Source organism: Chiroxiphia lanceolata, chromosome 1 (assembly GCF_009829145.1).
Source record: "Chiroxiphia lanceolata isolate bChiLan1 chromosome 1, bChiLan1.pri, whole genome shotgun sequence".
NCBI lineage: Eukaryota > Metazoa > Chordata > Aves > Passeriformes > Pipridae > Chiroxiphia > Chiroxiphia lanceolata.
In genome coordinates this window covers 40,734,161-40,757,533 of record NC_045637.1, presented here as the reverse complement: position 1 = coordinate 40,757,533, position 23,373 = coordinate 40,734,161, and the positions used below count along the sequence as shown (strand labels likewise).

The window sequence follows — 23,373 nt, the reverse complement described above, 5'->3', positions numbered from 1 at the left end:
GGGGGGAGTTGTGTCTGTGATTCAATATGATTGCATCTTTTCACTCCTGAGAAATTTTTTTAACTGTTTTAAAGTGTGTATCTAAAATGGTAGTTATACATTAAGGTGTAAGGTAACTTCAAAGACAACTTTAAGAAAGAAATACAGATTTAAATTTTCTTTATCTTTGTCACAAAGTTTATTTGTTGATTCTGAAGGAATTAAATTGATAAATGCAAGGCTCAGGTAGCACCCTGTGACATTTTAACCTGGGTTCAAAGCTTCTCTTGTGGTTCAGCTCACTCAAAGAACCTTTGATGTTCTTACATTCATTCACCTCTCATTTGCTATTGTCTTAAGTATTTACCTTCTGGAGTTTATTTAGGAAAGGTATTCTAGGATGTAGCAGAGTATCTTAAAGCAGAACTGTGGTAGGATAGAGATGCTTACAGAGATGTTAATCACCTGTGATCTGTCATGTACTTACATATAAATTGCAAGGTCAATACTAAACATACATGATTCTGGATTATTAAATGTGAGGAAGAAACTGTATGCTTCCTTGAAAGATATCTCTGTCATTTTCTTTTTAAAATGGTTTTCAAATTTGAGTATTGATTTTAATTTTTTTAAATCCAACATTTGAAGTAGAAAAAAATTCTTGAAAGCAATTTGAAAAATAAACTTTTCAGCATATAGTTACTTTTTGTAGCCCTTGTAATTTTCAATATTAATTTTTCACAGCTTTGTGTGAGCAAAGTAACATGTATGTGCAGAAGATTTGGTCTGTCCTGTTCACTGGAAATATTAAATAGCTCATGAGGCATTCGCTATCAAAACTGACTGGAACACCTGCCTTCTCTTCGCTCAAGGCTGACCAATGGGACTAATATAATTTATGCATGAGGTTGAAAATTAAACTAGGAAGAAGTAGCATAATCAGAATGTGCAATGTGAAATCAGAATTGAGCAGTTACAATGTTTTCTCAAGGGGAGAACCGCTGAGAGATTATTTGTTTGCATAATTCCTGAGTAACAGATTTATTTCTTCTATTTTATTTTAGAAATTATTTTTGGGTTTTTTTTTTTTCAATTCATAAATGAACAAAGCTTATTATGAAATTGAAATGGTGAAATAAGGATTTAAGTATAGAATGAAGAAAAATTCAAAGATAAATATTAACATAATTTTTCGTTTAAGTTCAGAAAACTTAAGAATAGAAGGAACTTCAGGGGCTTACTAGTCTGCCCCATCACAGGTTGCTCAGACAGACTGTGAAGTCTCCAACCTGGACAACTGGCTCTAAGTAGCTCTATTTAAGTGTCACCAAACACGATGAAAGAAACTTATCCAACACTAATCTGATGCAAATAAGCAGACATTTCTTTATTCAGCATGCTGAGAACACAGGGGATCACTCCTCCAAATGTGTTCTCTTACTGACAAAATCCATTCATTTTTACACTTTTCTGTCACATAAGCCCATTCTTAAATTTAACCTCTACAATGATTGGTTTTGTTAGTTTTATAACTTTATTCTAAAACAACCATTGGTCAATTTTACTTAGTTCTACTGATTGGAATCCTTGATACTCAAATCAAGATGGGAAGGGTAAGGGGGTTTCCAAGCAGCACAAATGATCCAATATCTTCTTGGTGAGGTTTCCGTAGCTGCATACTTCAAACACAACACTCCTAACAATCCTATACATCATGCTTCACAATTTTCTTCCTTTTAATCACAACTACTTCTTCTATACGATCAAATCTCGATTATTTTATCAGACTAATTGCAACATTTCCCCCCTTTGAAAGTTTTGAAAATCATTTCAATACTTTCATTATAATCCTAAAATTTGCTTATGTTACATCTATACTTTATTTCATTCATTATATGATGGTGGGAGTCTTGGAATTGATTCCTTTTCATCTTGTTGTCTACCCACTGCTTGGATAATCATCCAATTAAATGCAGTCTTACTGTTTATTTGTTTCTTTAAACAATAGTAAATCAAAAAATTGTTAAAAATATTATTAACAAGATTAATGCAGTATCAATCAGTGATTTTGCCCATGAACTCAGATTCCATCCCAGTCCACTAAAGATTTTATCTACCCAACTTTCTTGCATGTCTTATTGAAGTTTGTATTTTTTTCTACATTTTCTAACAAGTCCAAGCCATGTTCTACATCTTGTGTCACATTTGTAATGTGTATGCAACAATGATCAATTCTATCTTTCAAATATCTACAAACCCCATGTTCTTTGAGTAAGAGCATATCTAAAGTCATTTTATTTTGTAAAGTCATGTTTGAAGTTGCTTGTAACTGATAATTTACATCCTTGAATCCTTCCCTGGTCTCATTTGCCAGCCTTTCTAGCTGTCCTGTAAGTCAACATATCCATTCTCTAATCCTATATGTTGCTAAAGGGATCAAGGAAGACTCCAAGGTCTAGCCAATTTTCACTCCCATCAAACATTCATGCCATTCTTCGTCTATTTCTGACCTTTTTACCTGTTCCAATTTCAAATTTTCTAATGTTTCTTTAAAAGGATCTCTCTTCCAGATTGGACATAATGTTGGCATGCCTCATGTTATTTGCTTTACTTTACCATCTAACAGTAAATTAATTGTCCAAGTCCCATCACTCCTTGCCCAAACTAAGTGTCCTGGGCTCCTAACTGTACATCTTCTGCAACTGCCTATGGTTCCTCTTTTGGGTGTACATGTCTCAGTCAATTGGAGGCTATTTTTAAGACCTCTGCAGAGACACTCCTACTTTAAAGCAGCAGATAAAGGGGGAATAGCCTGAATTATCATATCAACAGTGCTACAGTTATATATCTTTTCACATTTCCACCATGACATCAGATTTTCCTCTTCTTGGTATGAGGTTCCCTTATCACCCACAACTGATCAGGTTTTAAAAACTAATCCATCCCAAGTAAAACATCAAGAAGCCTTAGCCATGTACTGAAATTGAGATAAGATTGTCATTGACCAAATGGAGTCCAAATTTTTCTCCTTCCCCCGTGTTTGATTAGTTTTATTACATTTCCATTCCATGATCATTTGGATCACATTTCTCTTTATTTGTTCATCATAAGAACATCATCCTATGTTCCAAGATCTTCCGATTTTGGCAAAACCAGAATTTGATAATTTCTCACAATCAGCTCTACACCCTGGAGACTTCCATTGTTTCCTAATATTCTCTGTTTGTTTCTTTTATCTAATTACAGGTTTCTGTTCACAACATGTGGTTTTATTTTCTTGTTCTAGAATAGTCGAAGTCATGGTTAAGATTCCCTATAGAACGGACTCACCTACTGCTGTTGGTATTGGTAGGCAAGCAGTAATTTTTGATACGTTCTGCAAATTGCCAAAGTCTTCGATTAATCCTAACATCAAATTTTCTTCTTGGGTTTTTCCTGTGAGGTGTATTAATTGTTCTGTCTCTGTTTGTCTTTTAATCCTTTCTTTCTTGGTCCATGTTGGGACAACTTTTTCTGAATGACAGAATTGGCAAATAAAATTTCCTTGCTCTTTTTCTAATTCTAAACAGCATCCTTGCTTTGAAGTTTGGAATTCTTTACAAATCAATTATTGTGTTGGACTTTGTAACACTAAGTCATATTTTGGGTGGTTTTGTTCCTTATTTTCAAATGGAAGACAACAAAAGTCATCTCTACTCAACAAACAACTGCATTGACCTGCATTCTTCAAGGTAATAGAACGTACTACTGTGGCATTTACCTCTGACTCTCATTTTAGGTGCAATTATTTTCTACCCCTTTCCTAGTTCACTTGCAGTTTATCAGGATTAAAGTCCGGAATCTGTGTAAAATCACATGTCAGCTTCAGTGGACCTCCCTATCTTATCGATACTTCTAGTTGTTCAGTTCTTACCTCAACCCAGGCTCCCACTAACATTAATTTCCAAATCAATATCCATTCTCCCCAGACTTCAAGGTGATACGTAAGATTAAACAGCATATCTAAAAGTCAGTTTTGAAGTCGTAGGATCCCTATTAACAATCTTCCATGCTGGTGAGGCTTTCTTCGCTCTAGTATAATGTATCCACGCTTTTGATTCAGCTATCTTAATGGTAGTAAAGGTAGTTAACAATTAGTTAACAGGAGTTAACAGTACTTGAAAAGCTCCTTTCCAATGTTCCTGGAGAGGTTCAGAAGTCCATGTCTTCTCATAATCTCCTGGTTGGAAGTCATGAACCGGATTTTCCAAAGTTAGAAGTTGATTCCACACTGGGAAGCTTCTTAAAGCTGTCAAAATTTTTCCTAAAGAAAGCAAATACTGATATAAATCACATTTCCCTTTTACATGCATTCCCACAGTAGGATTTGTAGATTTGTATGGTTTCCTATACAATATTTCATAAGGACTAACACTAGTCCTTGTCTTTCACTGTACCCTTATTCTTAAAAGGGTGAGAGTCAACACCTGTGGCCACTTCAGATTGGTCTCTTAATATATTTTACTAATTTTCTTTTTTATATTCTGATTCATCCTTTATACTTTTTCACTTGATTGTGGTCTCCATAGAGTATGTAAGTCCCACTGAATTCCCAATGCCTTGCTTATATCTTGGACTATTTCTGCCACAAAGTGTGATCCTCTGTCTGAAGACATCCCTACTGAGGCCCCAAATCTTGGAATTATTTCTTCTAATAATCTCCTTACCACTTCTCTCACTTGATTGGTGCAACATGGGAAGGCTTCAGGCCATCCAGAAAAAGAATCAACTAATATCAATATCCTCCTGATCTAGGTAACTCCAAAAAATCAGTTTGCCAATTGTCTCCTGGTTCAACTCCTGGTTTCAAACTTCCTAATGGTGGTCTTTTTCAATTAATTGGATTATTTTTCAAAGTAGTTTCACATGTCATGGTTATAGATTTGATAATTCCATCAATTTTACAGAGACCACAGTTCGTTTTAGTAATGCTGTCAATGCCTCTGCTCCCCATTGACATTCCTTAGGTTTTATTTGAGCCAATTCTCTCATAACTGTAAGTGGGATCACCACCTGTCCTTGTATATTCACTAGCCATTCTGCCAAATTTTTCCTCACATTCATTAACTGTCCCAAGTTTTCATCTCCTTCTGAATATTTAGGTCATTCCCTAGGTAATTTTACCTCTTTTGTAGATATTAATGCCATTTACATTGAAGTTTTTGCCACAGTCTTTCCTATCCTATCCTCTACTCTATTTCCTACAGCCTCCTTAGCAGTTCCTGTTTGGTGTTCTTTACAGTTGTGCTGGTTTGAAAGTTAACCAGCAGAGGAAACCGAGTCAACTCAAAGAGAGATTACAAGTCAGAATAACAATTTAATAAAATAATACAATAAGTACGACCACACAGACAAGCAACAGGCACTAACCCACAAAGCCCAAATGTACAACCCAGCACCCCGGGGTACAAACAAAGCGGTGCTACCTGGGTCCCCCCTTGAGTCCAAAGCAAAGGGAGAGGGGAAAAAACCTGCGGGTGGGAGAGCTGCTGCAGTCCAGCCAAAAGTGGTAATTGTAGTCCGGCCAAGGGTGGTGGTGAACTGCAGTCTGGTTGAGAGCGATGAGCTGATGCCTGGTTGAGAGCGATGAGCTGATGCCTGGTTGAGAGCGATGAGCTGCGGTCCTCCTCTGGATCCCACGAGTGGTAAAAAGGTTCCGAAACTCCAGGTTTATATACTCTCCAGTTCAGGTGGGAATGTTCAGTCCTCCCCTCAGAGCGGGGAATTCCATAAAAGGGTGTTTAGTCCTTCCCTCAGAGCGGGGAGTTCCATAAAAGGGTATGAGGGTGCTCATTCCATAAAAGGATATGAGGGTGCTCAGGAACATCCCCCCCCACACACCTCGCAGGCCTCTACTGACAACAGTTTCTGGGAAATGGCATGGAGGGCTATAGAATACACAGTTTGGGCTATACCCATTCACTGATGAATCGGTCCCAGCTGTTCTAACCAGGACAACAGTGCATGATTGCCACAGCCTTAGGTCGTTGTACCGTTTTCAAGAGTTCTGATATTTGTTTCTTATACTTAATTGATGATCCTTGAGCTGATAAAAGTCTCCTTTCTTTCCACATAATTCCATGTGCATGGATTACTTCAAATGCAAATATTGAGTCAGTCCACATATTGACCGATTATTCTTTTCTTAATTCCAAAGCTCATATTAGCACTATTATTTCTGCTTTTTGAGCTGATGTGTTTCTTGCTAATGGTTTAGCTTCTATAATTAGGGTTTCAGTAGTTACCTTATATCCAGTGAAGCATGCTTCATGTTCTACGTAGCTCCCACCATCCGTAAATAATTCCAAATCAGGATGAGATAAAGGAGCGTCCTTTAAATCTGGTCTACTGGAATAAACATAATCAGTTGTTTCCAGGCAATTGTGTTCCACCAGGCCCTCTGCCTGTAGAGTATTCAAAAACACTGCAGGATTGACAACGTTAGTAGTTTTTAAAATATCATCTTGTTCCAACAATGCAACTTGATATTTTGGCATTGTGCTGGGAGACAACCGATGGCCCCCCCTAAAACTTGAACATATGAGGTACATATACAGTCATTTTACGTCGCAAAGTTAACTTACAAGCCTCTTGAATCAATGTCACTGTTGCAGCCACTGCCCGTAAACAACTAGGTCATTCTTCACTTACAGTGCCCAATTGTTTGGAAAAGTATCCCACAGGTCTTTTCCAATTTCCAAGGTATTGCATCAATACCCCCGATGCAATATGTTGTATCTTGTGTACAAAGAGCTGGGATTTCTTCATTAAATCTGGCAATCCTAAAGCTGGTGGTGTCATCAAAGCCTGCTTTTGGTCTAGGTAGGCTCTTCTCCACACAAAAGGTAGTCTTTTCAGGGCTTCACACAGTGGTTTAGCTAGAATTCCATAGTTCATAATCCAGAGTCTGCACCATCCAGTTGTTCTTAAAAAACCCTGCAATTTTCTTATGTCTTTTGGCTCAGCAATTTTACAAATTGCCTCTTTGTGGCTCAGCTCCTGTTGTCTCTCCCCCTGGGATATCTCAAAGCCCAGATATACAACAGTCTGTTTCACAATTTGAGCTTTATTTCTGGAAACCTTACAGCCGTTCTGACCCAAAAAGTTTAAAAGTTTAATCATTACCCGGATACAGCTACCTTCATTTCCTGTAGAAATGAGAATATCGTCCATGCATTATAATATCAATTGATTACCATTGAGATTTATTTCCTTTTTCCATCCTTCTATTTCTTTCACCAGTCAGTTCCCAAATATTGTAGGGCTATCCTTGAATCCTTGTGGCAGTCTAGTTCAAGTTAATTGGGTTTCCTGTCCTGTATAGGGATTTTCCCATTCAAAGGTAAAAAGGTTTCTGCTCTCTTTTTCTAGAGGTATAGAAAAAGAAGGCATCTTTCCAATCAAGCACTGTAAACCAGCCATGCTTCTAATCTAAATTTGTTAATAATGTATATGGATTGGCAACAATGGCATGAATATCTTTCACTATCAGATTTATGGCTCGTAAATTTATGGCTACAAAACTACATTCTCCTGATGGTTTCTTAACAGGGAAACCTGGGATATTGTGCTCAGATTCACATTCTTCTAAAAGTTTATATTTTGTAAGTTTATCAATCAGTTTTCTAACTCCTTCACAAGCTTCCTTCTTTATTGCCTTTTTTTTTTGTTTTTGGCCTAGCTCTTTCTTTTAAGTCTATTTTAAATGGACTGGCTGCCTTTGTTTTTCATGGAATGTTGGTACTCCACACTGTAGAAATGACTGCATTTTCTACTACTTCCAATATTTCTGTTTCCTTAATTTGTTCCTGTAACATCATTAATTGATCTATCTTTGACTCTGGTATCTTTAATAAAATTTCTCCATTCTCAAAAACAATTTCTGACTGTAATTTATTTAACAAATCCCTTCCCATTAGCAATATTGCACACTCTGGCATATAAAAAAGTTCATGTGTCTTTACTTTGCTATCAAATTTCATATTGAGTGATTCTGAAAAGGGATGACTTTCAACCTTCCCTGGAGGATTCAAAATTTCTACGCAAATTATATATAAGGGAACCTTTATCACAAAAATGTAGTTGTTTCTTGGAGGGGGCATAGCTGTAGTTTAGTAATTCACAAATGGAACTACCCAGAGCTTAAAAATGCAAAATAAAAAAAACCAAACCAAACCAAAACAAAAACCTACAACATTTCTTCTCAGGGGATTCTTCATACTCATCTTTAATAAACTATTTCAGGTCCTAAGATAAGCGCCTGAAATAAGGCAGTATGAAGTCACTGTATAAACAAAACTATAAAGAGCCAAAAGAAATTATCTAATTGGAATTTTAGTCAGCAGTACTTAAACAGCAGTAGAGTAACTATAAAATGTTAATTGACAATTCATTATTTGCTAGTTTTCTTTTCTTGTAATCAGAGATGTTGGTACTCCTTTAAAATCGCCTTCAGCTTGCCATGGTGTTTTTTGTAGCAAAAATAATGAAAAAAACATAGGTTCACTAATATTGACTGTGTAGTCATATAAGAACTGATTTGTATCCTATATATTGTATATATAGTGTATATATATAATATATTGCCATTTTTATTCCATATGTACTATTTCCACTTGGCAGTTTTCTAGGATCAATATGGAAAAAAGTAATTAAGCTTAAAAGAGAGTTAAGCTGTAGTTCCAGAATAGCTCACAGAATGCACAGTAGCAGTGAAGGTTCGGGTTCCTCACTACTAAGTTTCTTTTGGACTATTGATTTACCTTTTCCCAGTTGACTGTAATTGACCTGGTATTGCCAATCCCTGACTAGACACCCTGCCAAAGACAAATACGCTAAGGAGTCCTAATGATGTTCTGATTCTCCCAGAGTTTTAACAGAAATGTGGGAGAAAGGGATTCTAAGACCAGTCTCTTTAAGTTCAACATAGAACTGTGCTTATAACTCAAGAGGGGAAAGAGAGAGGCACATGATCCATGGCCTTTTTCTGCTCTGTTGCGACTTCAGACAAGTTAGTTGGAACACTTGTTTGTCATTTGAGTTTCCAAAGGTCCAGAACAGTGTTAGCAATATTGACTTATCTTTGTAAAGCATTTGTTGTGTGAAAAAATAATGTATAAATGCCCTCTGAAGTGAAATGATATTAAAAACCTGGGTTTGAAAAAAAAAGTATGAATTCTTTCTTTCAAAATGTCCTCAATTACCAAGTAAGAGCAGTAGGCAGAGGCTTGTAAACATAACTTTTAATTGATCATCTAGTGTTTCAGTCATATAGGAACTCTCAAGGAGTGTTGTATCTCCTTAGTGTCTTGGTTTAGTTTTTAATACAATGGCCATTTAAAATAATGTCCAGTTTAGCTTGTGACAAAGTGGTGAAGCTGCAGCTGCTTCTGTAATCTTGGTCTGCTCAGTTGTAGCCCCTTGAAAATAGTCTGAAATGGAGTTTTCAGCTTTTTCCTTCCTGGACCTTTCTTCTGTTTAAACACGCAGTTATTTCATGGAACTGGAGTCTGATGAGAGCTCCTCCTCTTAGGTTTACCTAAAAAAAACTGGTTAAACACCTGGGATTGAGAACTTCGGGTTTTTAATAGTTTGTTGTAGAATTTATAGAATTGATTTTGAATGGTCTTAATACTGTTGACCTCATATCCAACTTTCCTTCTAAGATTCAAGCTGGTTAGCCATTTTTTAATTACTTTTAACAGAGCAGTGGATAATAATTGGTTCTTGAAAGAAAATTTTCCCTAGTGAATGTATTACACTTATAAAGCAACTGGGATAGATTTATTGATTCTGGCTGGAAATTCAAATTGTAACCTTGAACACTCTGTGATCTTCCCAGTGATATGTCCAAATTACTTCTGGTGCCAAGCATTATATTTAATTCACATTATTATTTAAATTCTTTCTGTAAAAATATATTTAATTAATTATTTGCTAAGATATATCACTGATATTTGCAGAGCAGAAAAAGTAATTTTTTTCACAGTATCTGCTATCAAATTTTGTCATACAGATATGTCTTTCTACTCAGCTCTTATTTCAGTATTGTAGTATAGATTCTGACCTACAACTATATAAATAATGACCGTAATGTATGGCTATTCTGTGCATGAAATCACATTAAATACATGTGAACCTATAAACACTTCTTGTGTGCGTAAAGATGAATAATAATCTATGCCTTATAAAAGCAGTCAATAATCAGCAGTCTGCATCCCTGTCTTTGTAATAAAGGGATTTTTTTAAAATGCTAATTAAGCACACATCTTGGACAACTGTATACTTCAGTATTATGTTTGAAGTTTTTTAAGCTGTGCCACTGCAGCTATCTAATCACTCACTGCTGCAGCCCTGCTAGTTTTTTACTATAGTATTGTAAGAAAAAATATGTGTCATGCACCTCTTATCATCAGTACAGTTTTAATCCAATAAATTCAACATATGAAAGTACACACGCAGCAAGCTGGGAAAGTATTTCTGCAAGGGCCGTGCAAGTAATCTTCTCCTTCTGTTTGAGACAGAATCTGAACATATATCACAATCCACTAGTTTTCAAATACAGGTTTTTTACATTTCCATTTTATTGAAAATCTCTAGCAAAGGACAAAGGCTTTCAGTAATTTTTCGCTTTGAATACTAACACATCCTCACCAATCATTTCACACTGAGCCAGAGACGTAAAAGGCTCTAGTTTATAAACGCATGCATAAAATCAGTAATCCTACTACATAAAGTTCTTCAATTTAACTCTTTAGTGTAAAAAATACCTGCTGAACATTTTACCGTTTTGTTTATGCCTAACAGTAAGAGCTCTTTTGAGACATAAACCTTGTATGCACCTGTCAAAGGGATTCTCCAGATTCCATACTCATGCCTGTAAGTAATTTAGTAACTGAATAACTTTATCTTATCTTCTTGTTTCAATTTCAGATTAATTTGGCACAGCTGTACAGTGAAGTTCTGGTAAGATAGTGTCTAGCCAGTGGCACGTAAAGGTTCAGTATCCGTGACAGACCAGTGAGTCCCCATTAATATGGAACCCTTCCAAAGATAGGTGATAGAGCCCACCTTAGTTCTGTAGTCACACCTTTAAATAAAAATCTGTTGATTGTATTTCAGGATGTTTCTGAAGCTACAGGCTGCAAAGAAAATACAAAGAATTAGTTTGAAATAATTGGTACAGCTATTAATTATCAACTTATGCACAACTGTTACTTACTCAGGTCAAATATTTGTTGCTCAGATTTTGCTATTGAATTAGTCTGACAAGTGGCAGAAAATGTGTGGCTGCATGGTTGCAAACCTGAAGGGGAAATTTTAAAATGATTGCACTGACGGATTTGCTTTCTGTGGAAAGGAAATAATCAATGGGACTTGATTTTTACTTATCAGTACTTCAGGTCTGTGCTGTGGCATCTACTGACTGCTGGCTAGCAGTATCTGTGAAAAGTGCTGAGGAAATGTATCAACCAGTAATTAAGAAACAAACATGAGGAACAAAGACACTAGAAGCAAAAGTAGCAACTTGATACTATTTCATGATACTGAAGGAAAAAAAGGACAGATACCAGGAGGTACGAAAGTGTAGGTAATCTTCTAGTGCCAGAAGCACATGCTTGCTGATGTAACTACATCTCCACTAGCAAGGTTTTCCTGTTTAGATAGGCAGCAGGGAAGTTTTGCTACTAAAAGGATCTTGTGTTTACCTGGCTAAGATTAAAAAAAAACCACAACCAAAAAACAGACCAAACAACAAAGCAGCAAAACAAAACAAAACAAAACAAAACAAAAAACCCACAAAAAAAACCAAAACAAAAAACCCAACCCAACCAACCAAAAACCCAACAAAAAACAAAAAACCAACCAACCAACCAAAAAAACCCACTTTTGCGTCTGTGTCAGGTTCTGAAAACTGCCAAGGGACCTCTGTATCATGCCCTGTTCCAAACATTTTGTGTGCACACAGTCTGGTCTTGGAAGGAGCTGGAGGTCCTTCCTGAACAGGGCATGTTCCAGTGTTAGCTATGATCTCAGACTTAGTTCTGTGCTTAGTTGAAATGCAAATTATAATAGTAAAGTTTTTCAATTGGACTTTAAAGAATGTATGAGAGTTACTAATACATTAGAAGGCTGCTTCTTCCCCTTGAGGTAAGGTAAAGTGAGAAGTGTCTTCCTTTCAAAAAAAAATTATTTTTCTATTGAAAAGGTGAAAGTTTTACATGCAAAAGCTTAGCTTAAAGTATTCAATAGCAATAAATAAGAAATACAGTCTAACAAGCTGTAATAAGAAAGCCACCTAGGACAGTATAAAATGTTTACGTCTGTCAGAGACATGCTGTAGGTACATGACTGGTTTCCCTCAGAAATGTTCTGTTTGAAAGGCAAATACAACAACTTCTTCAGTAAAGAACCTTTTGTGCTTCAGAAAGTATTAATCAATCAGCTACAAAAATCCTTTACAGTCCTTTCTTGTTCACGCTATGTTCATGTGGCTCCTTTAGCTGGCAGCCGCTCCTCCCGGCAGCTGTAGAGTTTTTAGCACGGTAGTTCAGAGGTCCCAGCAAGGTAGTAAGGGAAAATGGGCTCCCTCTGGTGAGAGGTTGAGTGGTTGTCAACCGAACAACCTAGCTGTCTTGGGTTGTCTTAGTTCAGATTTTATCTTCAAATGGACTATCACGGTACTTAAGCACCTGCATGTACTGGCATATAATGTGTTCCTAGCAACTTTCAACACTCATCATCTTTATTTCCTAAAGTAGCATAGGGCTTGCAACATAAATCTTGCCATTTTTCACCAGCTAGGAGGGAAGGTTGGAAACAGATGCCTATGGAAATATAGGTATTACAATTGAGTCAAATAATTTTGGTGTGCTTCAGTTCCAACTCTGGTCTTTGTATATGGCCAGTGTAGTTGGCTAATATTTCTTAGGCATTTCTCGGTTTATCCTATGCTGAGCAACTTGTTACCTTTACTTTTTGTAGGATGCTGGTCTGAATCAAAGAAGTATTAATATGCTGTCCTTTTATAGCAAGGGTATTTATACACATGTAAGACCAGAAATTAAAGCTCTCTAGGAAGCCACCTTGCTTTATTAATTCAAACCTCTCCAGGTTTAATGGTAGAGGTCTGTCAACACTGTACATCTAGGTACTACATTACCATCTCCTAAAGAAGATTTGACTGAATTTTTAAAAGTTGAAAAGGTCATTAAATTTCTCATTTAAACCAGGCTTATAAATTGAATGTTCATGCAACATTTACATCTAGAACAGGCATCACATCTTAATGGAACTGGTAAACTGGAGATAACTGGGTAGAAATTGTTTCAAATCTTGCATGTTGTTTGCTGTGGGTGTGAGGATCTCTAGTCCTTGATCTGGCTACAGAGTAAGTTTATTGAAATTCTTGGGTCTTCCTTTTTAAGTTTTCAGTTCTGTGTGATAACCTCTCTCTCATCCTTTCAGTAAATACCCTTCAAAGGGTGTTGTGAAGATAAAAAGGTGATGTTAAGGGGGCAGAGCAGGAGGAAATGGGACTTTCAGCCTTGGGTTTTTCTCAAACAGAAACAGGCCATGCAAGTGAAATAGGTGTGCTGAACTGCAGCTAGATAATTCTAAACATATCTCAAGCCCAGGTAATAATGACTGAATTAAAAACCCCGTCAACTGGCATTGTTCAACTTAGCTTGGAGGTTTGTGAAACTCAGTTGTCTTTTTTATGTTGTTACTAGCTGTGCCAGGCCTGATCCAATGAGGGGCTGTTTCCTTCTCTTTCATGGCTCAGTGGTAGCCAAAGAGGTTCAGAACATTGAATATTAATGGATTCTAGGCAGAGAAATTGTAGAGTTCATTGTGCTCAGTAGAGCAAGTAGATAGATGTATGTCAATGAAGGTCTCGTGAGTGTGGTTAATAGTGTCAGAAACATGATCAGATTGACTGCTTTGGATTTGGAAGATGTACAGATGTCTTTTTGTTGTAATCTAAAGCTTTAAATAATATTTAAATGGGACATAATTGGAATTTTATTAATAATACTAAATTAATGTGAAAATAATTTATATGAAAATTAAAATTTATCTATTAAGAGTACTCAAGGAAAATAAATATCATAAAACTGAACAGCTGTAGCTATCAAGAAATGAAACCAAATTAATTTCTAAAACCTTCTATATGATGAAAATCAAGAGCATTTCCACTGGGCACTTTCTAAAATTGCAAGTTTAAACAATATGGTATTTGTCTTAGTTATAAAGAATGCCCTTTTTGGTCAGGTAATAGAACATGTATTTTGAAACAACGTTACTGTGGCTTCTAATTTCAGGGATTATGAATTTATTTTAAAATAAATGTATCATATTGTCCATCTTGGAAAAAGGTTTTATTCATCTTTAATGTTGCTGAGAGTTTAAATCCATTCTTAATTTCTCTCTGATTTTACCTGTTCATCACTGATGATTCATCAGAATTGCAGGTGGCAAGCTGTCGACATTTGGATTTAGCCATTTAGTAATTTTACTAGCACTACTAACATGCTTCTGCTAATGGCTAGTATAGGATTATTTCCATATGTTAAAACCTCAGATCATCTCTTCTGTGGCCACAAGGAACTGACATATTGAAAGTAACTGCCCAGTTCCAAGCCCAACTACTTTCTCATTTGCACAGTATAAAAATTTTATTCTGGTTGAGGATAAAGAACTTGATACGTTCGTATTACTATGAAATATTGATGCCTACTAAAAAAAAAAAATATATATATATATAACAAGACTGCAGTACATTATATATAGTAGCATAGCCTACCTTCTAGAGAATATCCATGACGTTCATTCTTCTGGCCTTGTTAAGGATATTCTGGGAGCTGTGTGATGCCAATGAAGAAATTTATTTCACTTCAATGCAACTGGGATCAGCTTTTTAATTGTACAGCTACATGACTTGTCCTTCATTAAGCCATCACTCTAGCATCTAGCATATCAGAATAAATCTTACTGTAGTAAGAGTTAGCAGGAACTCTGCTGACATAAAACCAGCATAAATACAAACAGAGGCTAGGCCAAATTGTTTAGTTCTGTTCAGATCCCCAACCTTTTGGAGTGGCTCCAGCATTGTGTAAAATATTCTTTTTTTCTTTTTTATTTTTTTTATGACTTTTTTGTACGCACATATGAAAACTAACAGGATTTCTGTTATTGGAAATTCGAGTGTATGGAGTTATACCTGGTCTCAGTTATCATAGTGCTTTGTGGCCCTATGCAACTCATTCTCAAATTGAATGGCACCAAAACCAGAATGAAGCTGGAAACTCATGTAATTCAACTGCTGGAATTTTATTTTACAGAGGAAAATGCAACAGCTCTGTGATCATAGTTTCATTAATTGTCTTTATATTAAAAGAGTAAATAAATTTATGAATATGAATGGGTGATGAGCCTTGGGTCATAACATTTTTAGCTGTTTGAGAAAAGTGCCATTTCTAGTCTTCTTCTGTAAGAATAATGTCATTTCAATATTATTTAAACTCAGAGCATTTTCCATTGACTTCATTAGAATTTGTTTGGGTCCACGTGTTATCTGTCTGGAATAGGTATTACAGAGGTACCTAGCACCAGTGTCAGTTAAACACTGTCATTTCCCATTGATTCCCATACATTTGACTTATGACTTCAAACAGGAGCAGGGAAGGCGTTACAGGCACTCTAAAGCCAACCCCAAGCATTCCCGTTAGCGGCAGAGTTAACTCCTTCCTAGGAGAAGGCATGGTGGAGGCTCTCCCCTCCACCGCAGGCCCTCCAGAATGCGTACCATCTGAATTCAGCATTAATGCAAACGTTCAATAACCTAATTGAAAAGCCATTTCCTTCAGATAAGGAAATTTTCGGACCATCAGTGCAGTGACAGGGCATGGTACATGTCACTAGGTAGTTGAAGGAACGATAGATGGTAAGCTGTATATATATATATATATGTAAGGAATGCATTTCCTAGCACCGAGAATAAAGGGTGAGGAAAATGGAAAGGTCGTCCAGGGCTCTCTCTCCTTCTGTGAGCTCGCCAGACCGAGGGCTGAGCCTGGCCAAAGGCACTCACCGCAGTTTCTGCACTGGCCCCGGGGCGGGTTGGCTGCGGCTGAGCCCGGGGCTCCAGTAGAGATAAATGCACGGCACCTCTCTCTGGCCCCTTTCAGACTTCCCGTCTGATCGGTGCCGGGGCTCGCCCTTCTTCAACTCGGCATCGCGGGGGCTGCGGGAAAGCGGGCAGCCCCGAGGGGAAGCCAGGGGGAGCGCCGGGGGAAAGGGCCGAGCGGGGAGCAGAGGGGCCTGGCGCGGGGAGACTGCCCGCCACGTCCCCAACCTGCCGGCTGGGGGGGGTGACTTGTCAGGTGGGACCCCGCTCGTGTGCGCCGGGAGGCGAAAGGGCTCTTACCTAGGAGTGGGAGTTCCGTACGTCCCGCTCCCCCCGCCGGACGCCCTTCAGTCCTAAAATGCGGGTACACCACTGCTTACCACCCCGCAAAGCGGTCGCGCACAGATGCCGGCAGCTCACTGTGCGGGGCCGTGTCGTCCCACAGCCTATTGTCTCTTCCCGCAGCTGCCAAGCCCGCGGTGACGGGACGTGTTTCCACTGAAGCAGCCCCGCTACGGGTGCTACGGGCAGTGTGAGCCGCAACCTTTCTTTTTGTGTGTGCGCGTTTGCTCGAAAGCAATTTGCAGATTAAAGTGAGGCAGAGGCGAAAAAGTCACTTTTAAATGTTGGGGACTGTTACTTTGCTGTACAGTAATAAATGTTGTTTCGATGGAGTTTCTGAAAGAGACATTTTTCTTTTTCCTTTTTTTTTTTTTTTTTTCCCCATTGAATAGTAGATTATTCCTGAACAGGGCATTTGCAATACACGCACTTTCCTAATGCAAAGTCCCGAAAAGTCTTCATTCGGGGAGACTTCTTGCACTGTGCAGCACTGTCCGGCTGGGCTGCTTTCATTTAGTGGTTTTGAGCTGCTTTAAAGAGGCAAAGCGTGTTGCCTTTAAATACACGTTAAAAAAAAAGGCTCTTGTCTTGAGAAACTGCTCAATTTGCAGGAAACCCTCCGGATGTTTGCTGCTTTTCATGTGGCATTTGTGGTCGGCTCTGATAACGCTGGGAGCACCACTTCCAACACCGTATTCTGTAATGGACCTGAAATAGAAACACATCTCTCACCGGAGGATCCCCGCTCCGCGCCCCTGCGCTGTGTACCGGCGGGTTTAAAAGGTCAATAAATCAGAAGGATGAACTCTCGGCGGCATTGTTAGGTTGGGAAAGTTAACGAATGACCCCAGGAGTCGTGCGACCACGAAGGTTTCAGGAGTGGCAGAAGAAGCTCTCTATTAAACTCTACGGGGAAGTGAGCTCTAAGCAAAGAGTGCGACTGGAGTCACAGGCAGTGCCGCGCTGTGTGTTTAAAGTTACAATTCGAAAATACCTAAACAGTCAAAACAAAAATCTAGGAAAGAGGTGAGATAATCTATCTATGACACTAGGGTTACTGAAAGGGTCACAAACTGCCAGCATTTTCTGTACAAACCAGGGAGCTTTTACTTTCTCGGCTTAGATTCAAAACACACCTTTCTTTCTTTGATCCCAGATCAATGAGCTGTAGAAACAGTTTCAACAAATCTCCCAACCAAAGTCAGCGACAGTTTGCTTAGTTTATTACCTCATGTTCATTATATAGAAAAACATTCTCTTTTCTGCTGAAAGTGACAGCCCCAAAAGTCGCAGTAAAATTTATTTTTAAGCAGTCCCTCTACCCGCTGAACTTGTTCAATACAAGTCCTTGCAGGATTGTTCCCTTGGCTGACGAAAATATTTCTGCAAATTAGAGTGAAAGGGAGAATTTGGCGTTTTTACAAGAGCAGCTGGTAAAAAAAGGTAACACACTTTCCTACGCTTTAAACCTATCGTTTATCAATCTTGTCCTAGTCAGAATTGAGGCGTGAGCTGGGAACTGCTCTGGGGATGAGTGGAAACGGACTAGGTCCCTTAGATCAGCGCGGTTTTGCCTTCTGGGGTTTTGATTTGCTTGGAAGTCATGTTGCTTATCCCCTCAGCTGAGTATTCTGTTCTTTGCACGGAAAACTACACACACTTTCCTCCTGTGTGAGTTTTCTTCAAATACAATTCGGATTCTGTTTAATTCAGAATTTTCTCCGGGTATGGGCCATGGTTCAGTGCATAACCTGTCCCGAGGCAGCTGGGGATTGAGGGCTCTGAGTCCCGGCACGTCGGGTCGGAAAATGTCACCACCTCAGCCATAAAACTAAAGCCACTAGCACACCAACCTTAACCAGGTACGCCCCAAGGTAGTGTCCCATGGGTGCTGAACTAAAAACGAGGGGAAAAGCACTTTATTCCTAAAGAGTTCTCTTGGTTTTAACCGGTTCTGTGCTGATGGTCAGCTTTGCAAGCGCAGCATGTCCCAGTTAATTTATTTTACAGTCAATTTAAAATGCAAAATACTTTTGCAAGAATGATGTTGTTATATACTAGTATGAGATCAATTTATGCACACATATGTGTAGGTTCACCGTTTTAGCCTCCACTGGGTTTAACAGCATCTGATATAAGGAAAAAAAGCGGGGCTGTTTGAATCACTGCCTCTCGTTGTGTTAGACTAGCACGAATGTTTTAATGGGGAAAAAAATTAAAACTTATTATTTGATTTGGTTTAGGCAGATACTAGTCTTCTGGCCGTGGTTTCGACTCCTCGCAAAAGGGATAAATACAGGATACCATTAGGCTGGAAACATATCACTTTTTTATAATCTCTAAGAAATAGAGGGGAGCAGAAAGCACGAATGCAGAAATGCCTCGAGAATTATCTTGCCCGATGTTAGTCCCAGGCAGCTCCCGTTCGCCCCTGCGTTTTAGTTCTTTTTAGAATATCTGCTGCCTGTCAAGTGTAAAGGAGCAGTCTTTACGTTGTGCGAAACAGGAAATTTAATGTTACAATAAGTTAATGGTGATTCTGGTTTCATTCATTTAATTTAGGCGAGAATTCTTACAATATTGGTTTATTTGATCGAAGTGGCTACCCAAACAAAGGTGTCCTTAACTAAATTAAACCTCTTTGATCTTCAATTTAAAGCTCAGCGGTTTCTCAAATAAGCATTGATGCATTTAATAGCACCACATAACAATGTAAATATTAACCAGAGTGCCAGTTAAAGCGTCGTATTTTACATTAGTTTGCATGCCAAAGAAGAACATAAATGATACTGAGATAGAATATTTGTTTATTCTGAAGCGATGGACTTTTTATAAACATCTTTTTGTACTTATAGTTTATTTATTCAGGCAAATGAGAGAAGATAATGCAGAAGAATGATAAGGAAATGCAGCAGGCAATATGTACTTCAAAGTTCAACTTATGAATAATAACTACATACAATAAATATTACGCGCTTTTGACAGACAATGAATATATTTATTAAGAGGTATGAAAAAGTGGGATAGGATATATTTCATAGGCTTTGCTCTGGGTTCATTTTCCTACTGTTCCACACATTTTCCGTGTTTCATGGGCTTAAGAGGTGAAATATGCTAAGGTAGCACTAGAGGGTAAGAAGATGAAGCGTGAGACACAGATGATGACTTGGCTTATTGTTCCGAAGCTACATTCCAAATCTGCCTACAGAAGAAGATTATATCTCTCAGTGTATCTCGGCACGAATGAAAATAATCTGTCCCTTTCACTCCTTTCGTGTCTGCTCCGCTCAAGGATGGCCACTTCTGGTGTTGTCCAGACGGAGGAGTGTTTGCCTGAGTAGCGCATGGCCAGGGTGGGTAGGTCTCTGCTGCCACTGCGGAGAGCGGGGCTGAAGCCGAGTCCGCTTACCAACGCGCTGACCGTCCCCCAAACGACACCTCCTCTGGTCCCATGGGGGCGGGGGTAACGCTGCCCGCGCCGGACCCCGCGACTTGCCCAGGTGCCGGGCCCCGCCGGGCCCCGCCGCACCAGGAGGAGCCCCAGGAGCCGCCCCGCAGCGCAGCGGGAGCCACCGCCGCCGTCCGGCTGCGCGCCCGCCCCCGCGGCCCCATTGGCCGCACCGCAGCTCAAATAGGGCCGGGCCGGGCGCCCGTCCCGACAGCAGCGAGAGGGGTCCGAGTGCCGAGTCCGTCCTGCGGCCCCGCCGGAGCTCTCGGCCTTGGCGGCGGCGATTGACGGCGCGTCTCGGGCCGTCCCGCGATGAGCAGCCCCGATGCGGGCTACGCTAGCAGCGACGACCAGGCACAGGGGCGGTGCTCGCTGCCCATCATGATGCCGGCCATGTGCCCGTGGGCAGAGTCGCTGAGTCCGCTGGGCGAGGCGAAAGCGAAGGGCGAGGCGGCGCCGTCGGGGGCGACGGGCGGCCGGAGCAAGAGCGAGGCGCGGATCCGGCGCCCCATGAACGCCTTCATGGTGTGGGCGAAGGACGAGCGCAAGCGGCTGGCGCAGCAGAACCCGGACCTGCACAACGCCGAGCTCAGCAAGATGCTGGGTGAGCGCGGGCGGGCGGGCGGGAGCGCGGCCCCGTCGGGTGGATCCGCGCGAGAGAGGAGCCCGGGAGGACCTCGGGGCCCGGGCTGCGGGCAGGGAGCGGGGCGACCCGTGCGCTGTCGGGCCGGGGGTCCCGGTGCGGGGGAGATGCCGAAGTGGCGGGTCCGAGGGCGAGGAGCGGGCACCTGGGAGGAGTTCGAGATCCCGGCTGTGGGCGGTGGTGGTGGCGGAGGTGTCGGGGCCGGGCGCGGGGGCGCCCCGGTGGGCGGCTGGTCTGACGGTGTCGGTGGGTGCAGGTAAATCGTGGAAGGCGCTGTCGCTGTCGGAGAAGCGGCCGTTCGTGGAGGAGGCGGAGCGGCTGCGGGTGCAGCACATGCAGGACCACCCCAACTACAAGTACCGGCCGCGGCGGCGGAAGCAGGTGAAGCGCCTGAAGCGGGTGGAGAGCGGCTTCCTGCAGCACGGCCTGGCGGAGGCGGCGGCGGCGGCGGGGCCCGGGCTGGGCAGCGAGGGCGTCGGCGGCAGCGTCGGCGGCAGGATGTGCGTGGAGGGGCTGGGACTGCCCTACGCCGAGCAGGGCTACGGGGCGGCGGGCGCGGGCCACTACCGGGACTGTCCGCCGCTGGGCGCCGCGTTCGACGGCTACAGCCTGCCGACGCCGGACCCGTCGCCGCTGGACGCGACGGAGAGCGAGGCGCCTTTCTTCGCGGCGGGGCTGCAGGAGGAGTGCGCGCTGGTGCCCTATGGCTACGGCCCGCCCCCGGTGGCCGCCGAGTACCCGGCGGCGGGCGAGAGCCCGTCGGGCGCGTCGCTGCGGCGGCACCTGGCAGCCGGCGAGGCGCTGGGGCCGGGCGGGTCGCTGCAGGGGCTGCTGGGCTGCCCGGCGCCGCTGCACGCGTACTACGGGCAGGCGTGTCAGCCGCCCGGCCCGGGGCGCGGCCCGCCGCCGCCGCTGCCGCCGGGGCCCGTGGGGCAGCCGTCCCCGCCGCCCGAGGCCGCGCCGTGCCGGGAGCAGCTGGAGCAGCTGCCGCCCGAGGAGCTGCTGGGCGAGGTGGACCGCACGGAGTTCGAGCAGTACCTGCGCTTTGCCTGCAAGCCCGAGCTGGGGCTGCCCTTCGCCGGCCACGACGCGGCCGGGCTGGCGGCGCCCGACGGCGCGGGTCCCATCTCCTCGGCCGTCTCAGACGCCAGCAGCGCCGTCTACTACTGTGGCTACCCCGACGTGTGAGGGACTGGCTGGGGCACGGCACGGACTGGCAGCTCGGCCCCCTCTCCTATTTATGTAATTTATTTTAATCTTGAGAACTGACAGGGTATCTGTGACGTGCTTGAGGTTTAAAAGGGCATGCACCCTCTCTCTGTCCAGATGGTGCAGGTCTTACCATCACTGTCCAACAGTGATATGTAGAACTGTTCCTGATGTGGAATCATGATATTAGTGACACACAGGGAATACGACTTCTGAGATCTTGTTAGAGATCCATATGCTTTTGTATATTTTACAGAGTGCTGATTTTTATATGATGGATTTGTACAGAATAATTTTGCACTTTTACAAATAAAGGGAAAATAATAAAGCTGGTCTCTGATATCTCCTCAAAGAGATCTTATCGACCTTTGTAATAAATTGTTACTGCCTTTTAGACTAATTTTATAATTAAGTGCAAGTCTTCCTTGCGCTAAGCATTAAGTCCTCTCACACTTTCTGTAGACGTAGTAGCCTAAAAATCGACTTTTTTTTTTTTTTCCTTGAAGTGTAGAAAAACTACATGAGAACTCCTCCCGATGTACATTTGGGTCTGGGTCTGTTTTTAATAGAATATTGGGCACACTGATGACATTAACAACAGCGGCTGAAGAGACCAGATAAGCGCTGGTTTAAGTACCTCCTCAGAGAGAACGTCTTTCGTGTCCCTGTAGCTGCCTTTGCTGCGATGGGGGAGGGGAGGGGTGAGGAGAGACGGTATCAGATCTTTGCTGCGGAGAACTAGTGCCCTAAATCAGGATTCAAAGTAGGTGAAAAAATTCTACACGACCCTCTAAGGGGGGAGGCCGGCAAGGAGCAGCCCGCTCGGAACCCAGCCACAGCTGAACCTTTACCCGTACCCTCCAGAATCTTACTCTTTCTCTCTTAAAGAAATCCCTTGGTCTATGTGTCATAGTTTCTATAGACAGAAAAAAAATTGTGCTTGAGAAACATGCATGCTGCAGTTAAACTTCCATGGAAAAAGAAAAAAAAAAACACGTTTTCGTTTAGATGTTGTTGATGAGTCTCGCTGTTGGGTGGGACTGATAAATTAATTATGCCTATTGCTTAAATCGGGGGGAGGAGGTAAACAGTTATCTCGGTCGTTTGCTTTCTGAGATAAAGCTGTGGAACTGAGCCGCAGGGAGAAGGGGACCGGTGCAGAAGTGGCAGACTTGCTCACTGATTAACCTGTCTTCTACGAGGACGGGAAATTAAATTGCGTGTGTCTTCGAATTAAAGAGGCTTTTATTTGTACCCACGAAAAATAAAATAGATGCAATCTGCTTCATTCAGTAAGAATCTAACACAGCCTCAATGGCAAAAATCGACTTAATAATCGTATACTGTGAATCTTGAGTTAAAAGGCATCTAGACCCTTCATATTTCCTAAAATAGTCTACCTTCTGGTGTCTTAATCTTCCCATTTTACTTTGTAAACAGTCTTCAATTCTCAGACATATACCTATCCTGCCACTCTCTCCTCTCCGAAGTGTGCACGAGAGAAATGATGTAATTTTGAATGAGGTGCTACCTCAGAACAAAGACATTAAGATGTTTTCTTGATACTTTAATTTGAAAACAATT

At 41.5% G+C, this 23,373-nt stretch overlaps 1 protein-coding gene and 1 long non-coding RNA gene across 2 annotated transcripts; one reads left to right on the top strand and one right to left on the bottom strand.

Moving 5' to 3' along the window:
- Window positions 1-1,374: 1,374 nt before the first annotated feature.
- LOC116790792 lies at window positions 1,375-11,106 on the bottom strand. The gene is made up of 3 exons (XR_004358499.1): window positions 11,089-11,106; window positions 6,264-6,549; window positions 1,375-4,282 (listed from the first exon to the last, which is right to left on the bottom strand). It is a non-coding gene; the product is annotated as an uncharacterized LOC116790792 (long non-coding RNA).
- Window positions 11,107-20,249: 9,143 nt separating this feature from the next.
- On the top strand, window positions 20,250-22,141 carry LOC116790649 (transcription factor SOX-17-like). The gene is made up of 2 exons (XM_032695790.1): window positions 20,250-20,541; window positions 20,837-22,141. The coding sequence occupies exons 1-2, from the start codon at window positions 20,250-20,252 to the stop codon at window positions 21,766-21,768; spliced, it is 1,224 nt and encodes a 407-aa protein (XP_032551681.1). The 3' UTR covers window positions 21,769-22,141.
- Window positions 22,142-23,373: the final 1,232 nt, after the last annotated feature.

Excerpts from the sequence above, each read along its gene's own strand:
- LOC116790649 (XM_032695790.1), top strand. The coding sequence starts at position 20,250 with ATGAGCAGCCCCGATGCGGGCTACGCTAGCAGCGACGACCAGGCACAG. Across the intron at positions 20,542-20,836 it reads CGAGCTCAGCAAGATGCTGG|GTAAATCGTGGAAGGCGCTG; the intron begins GTGAGCGCGGGC and ends CGGTGGGTGCAG.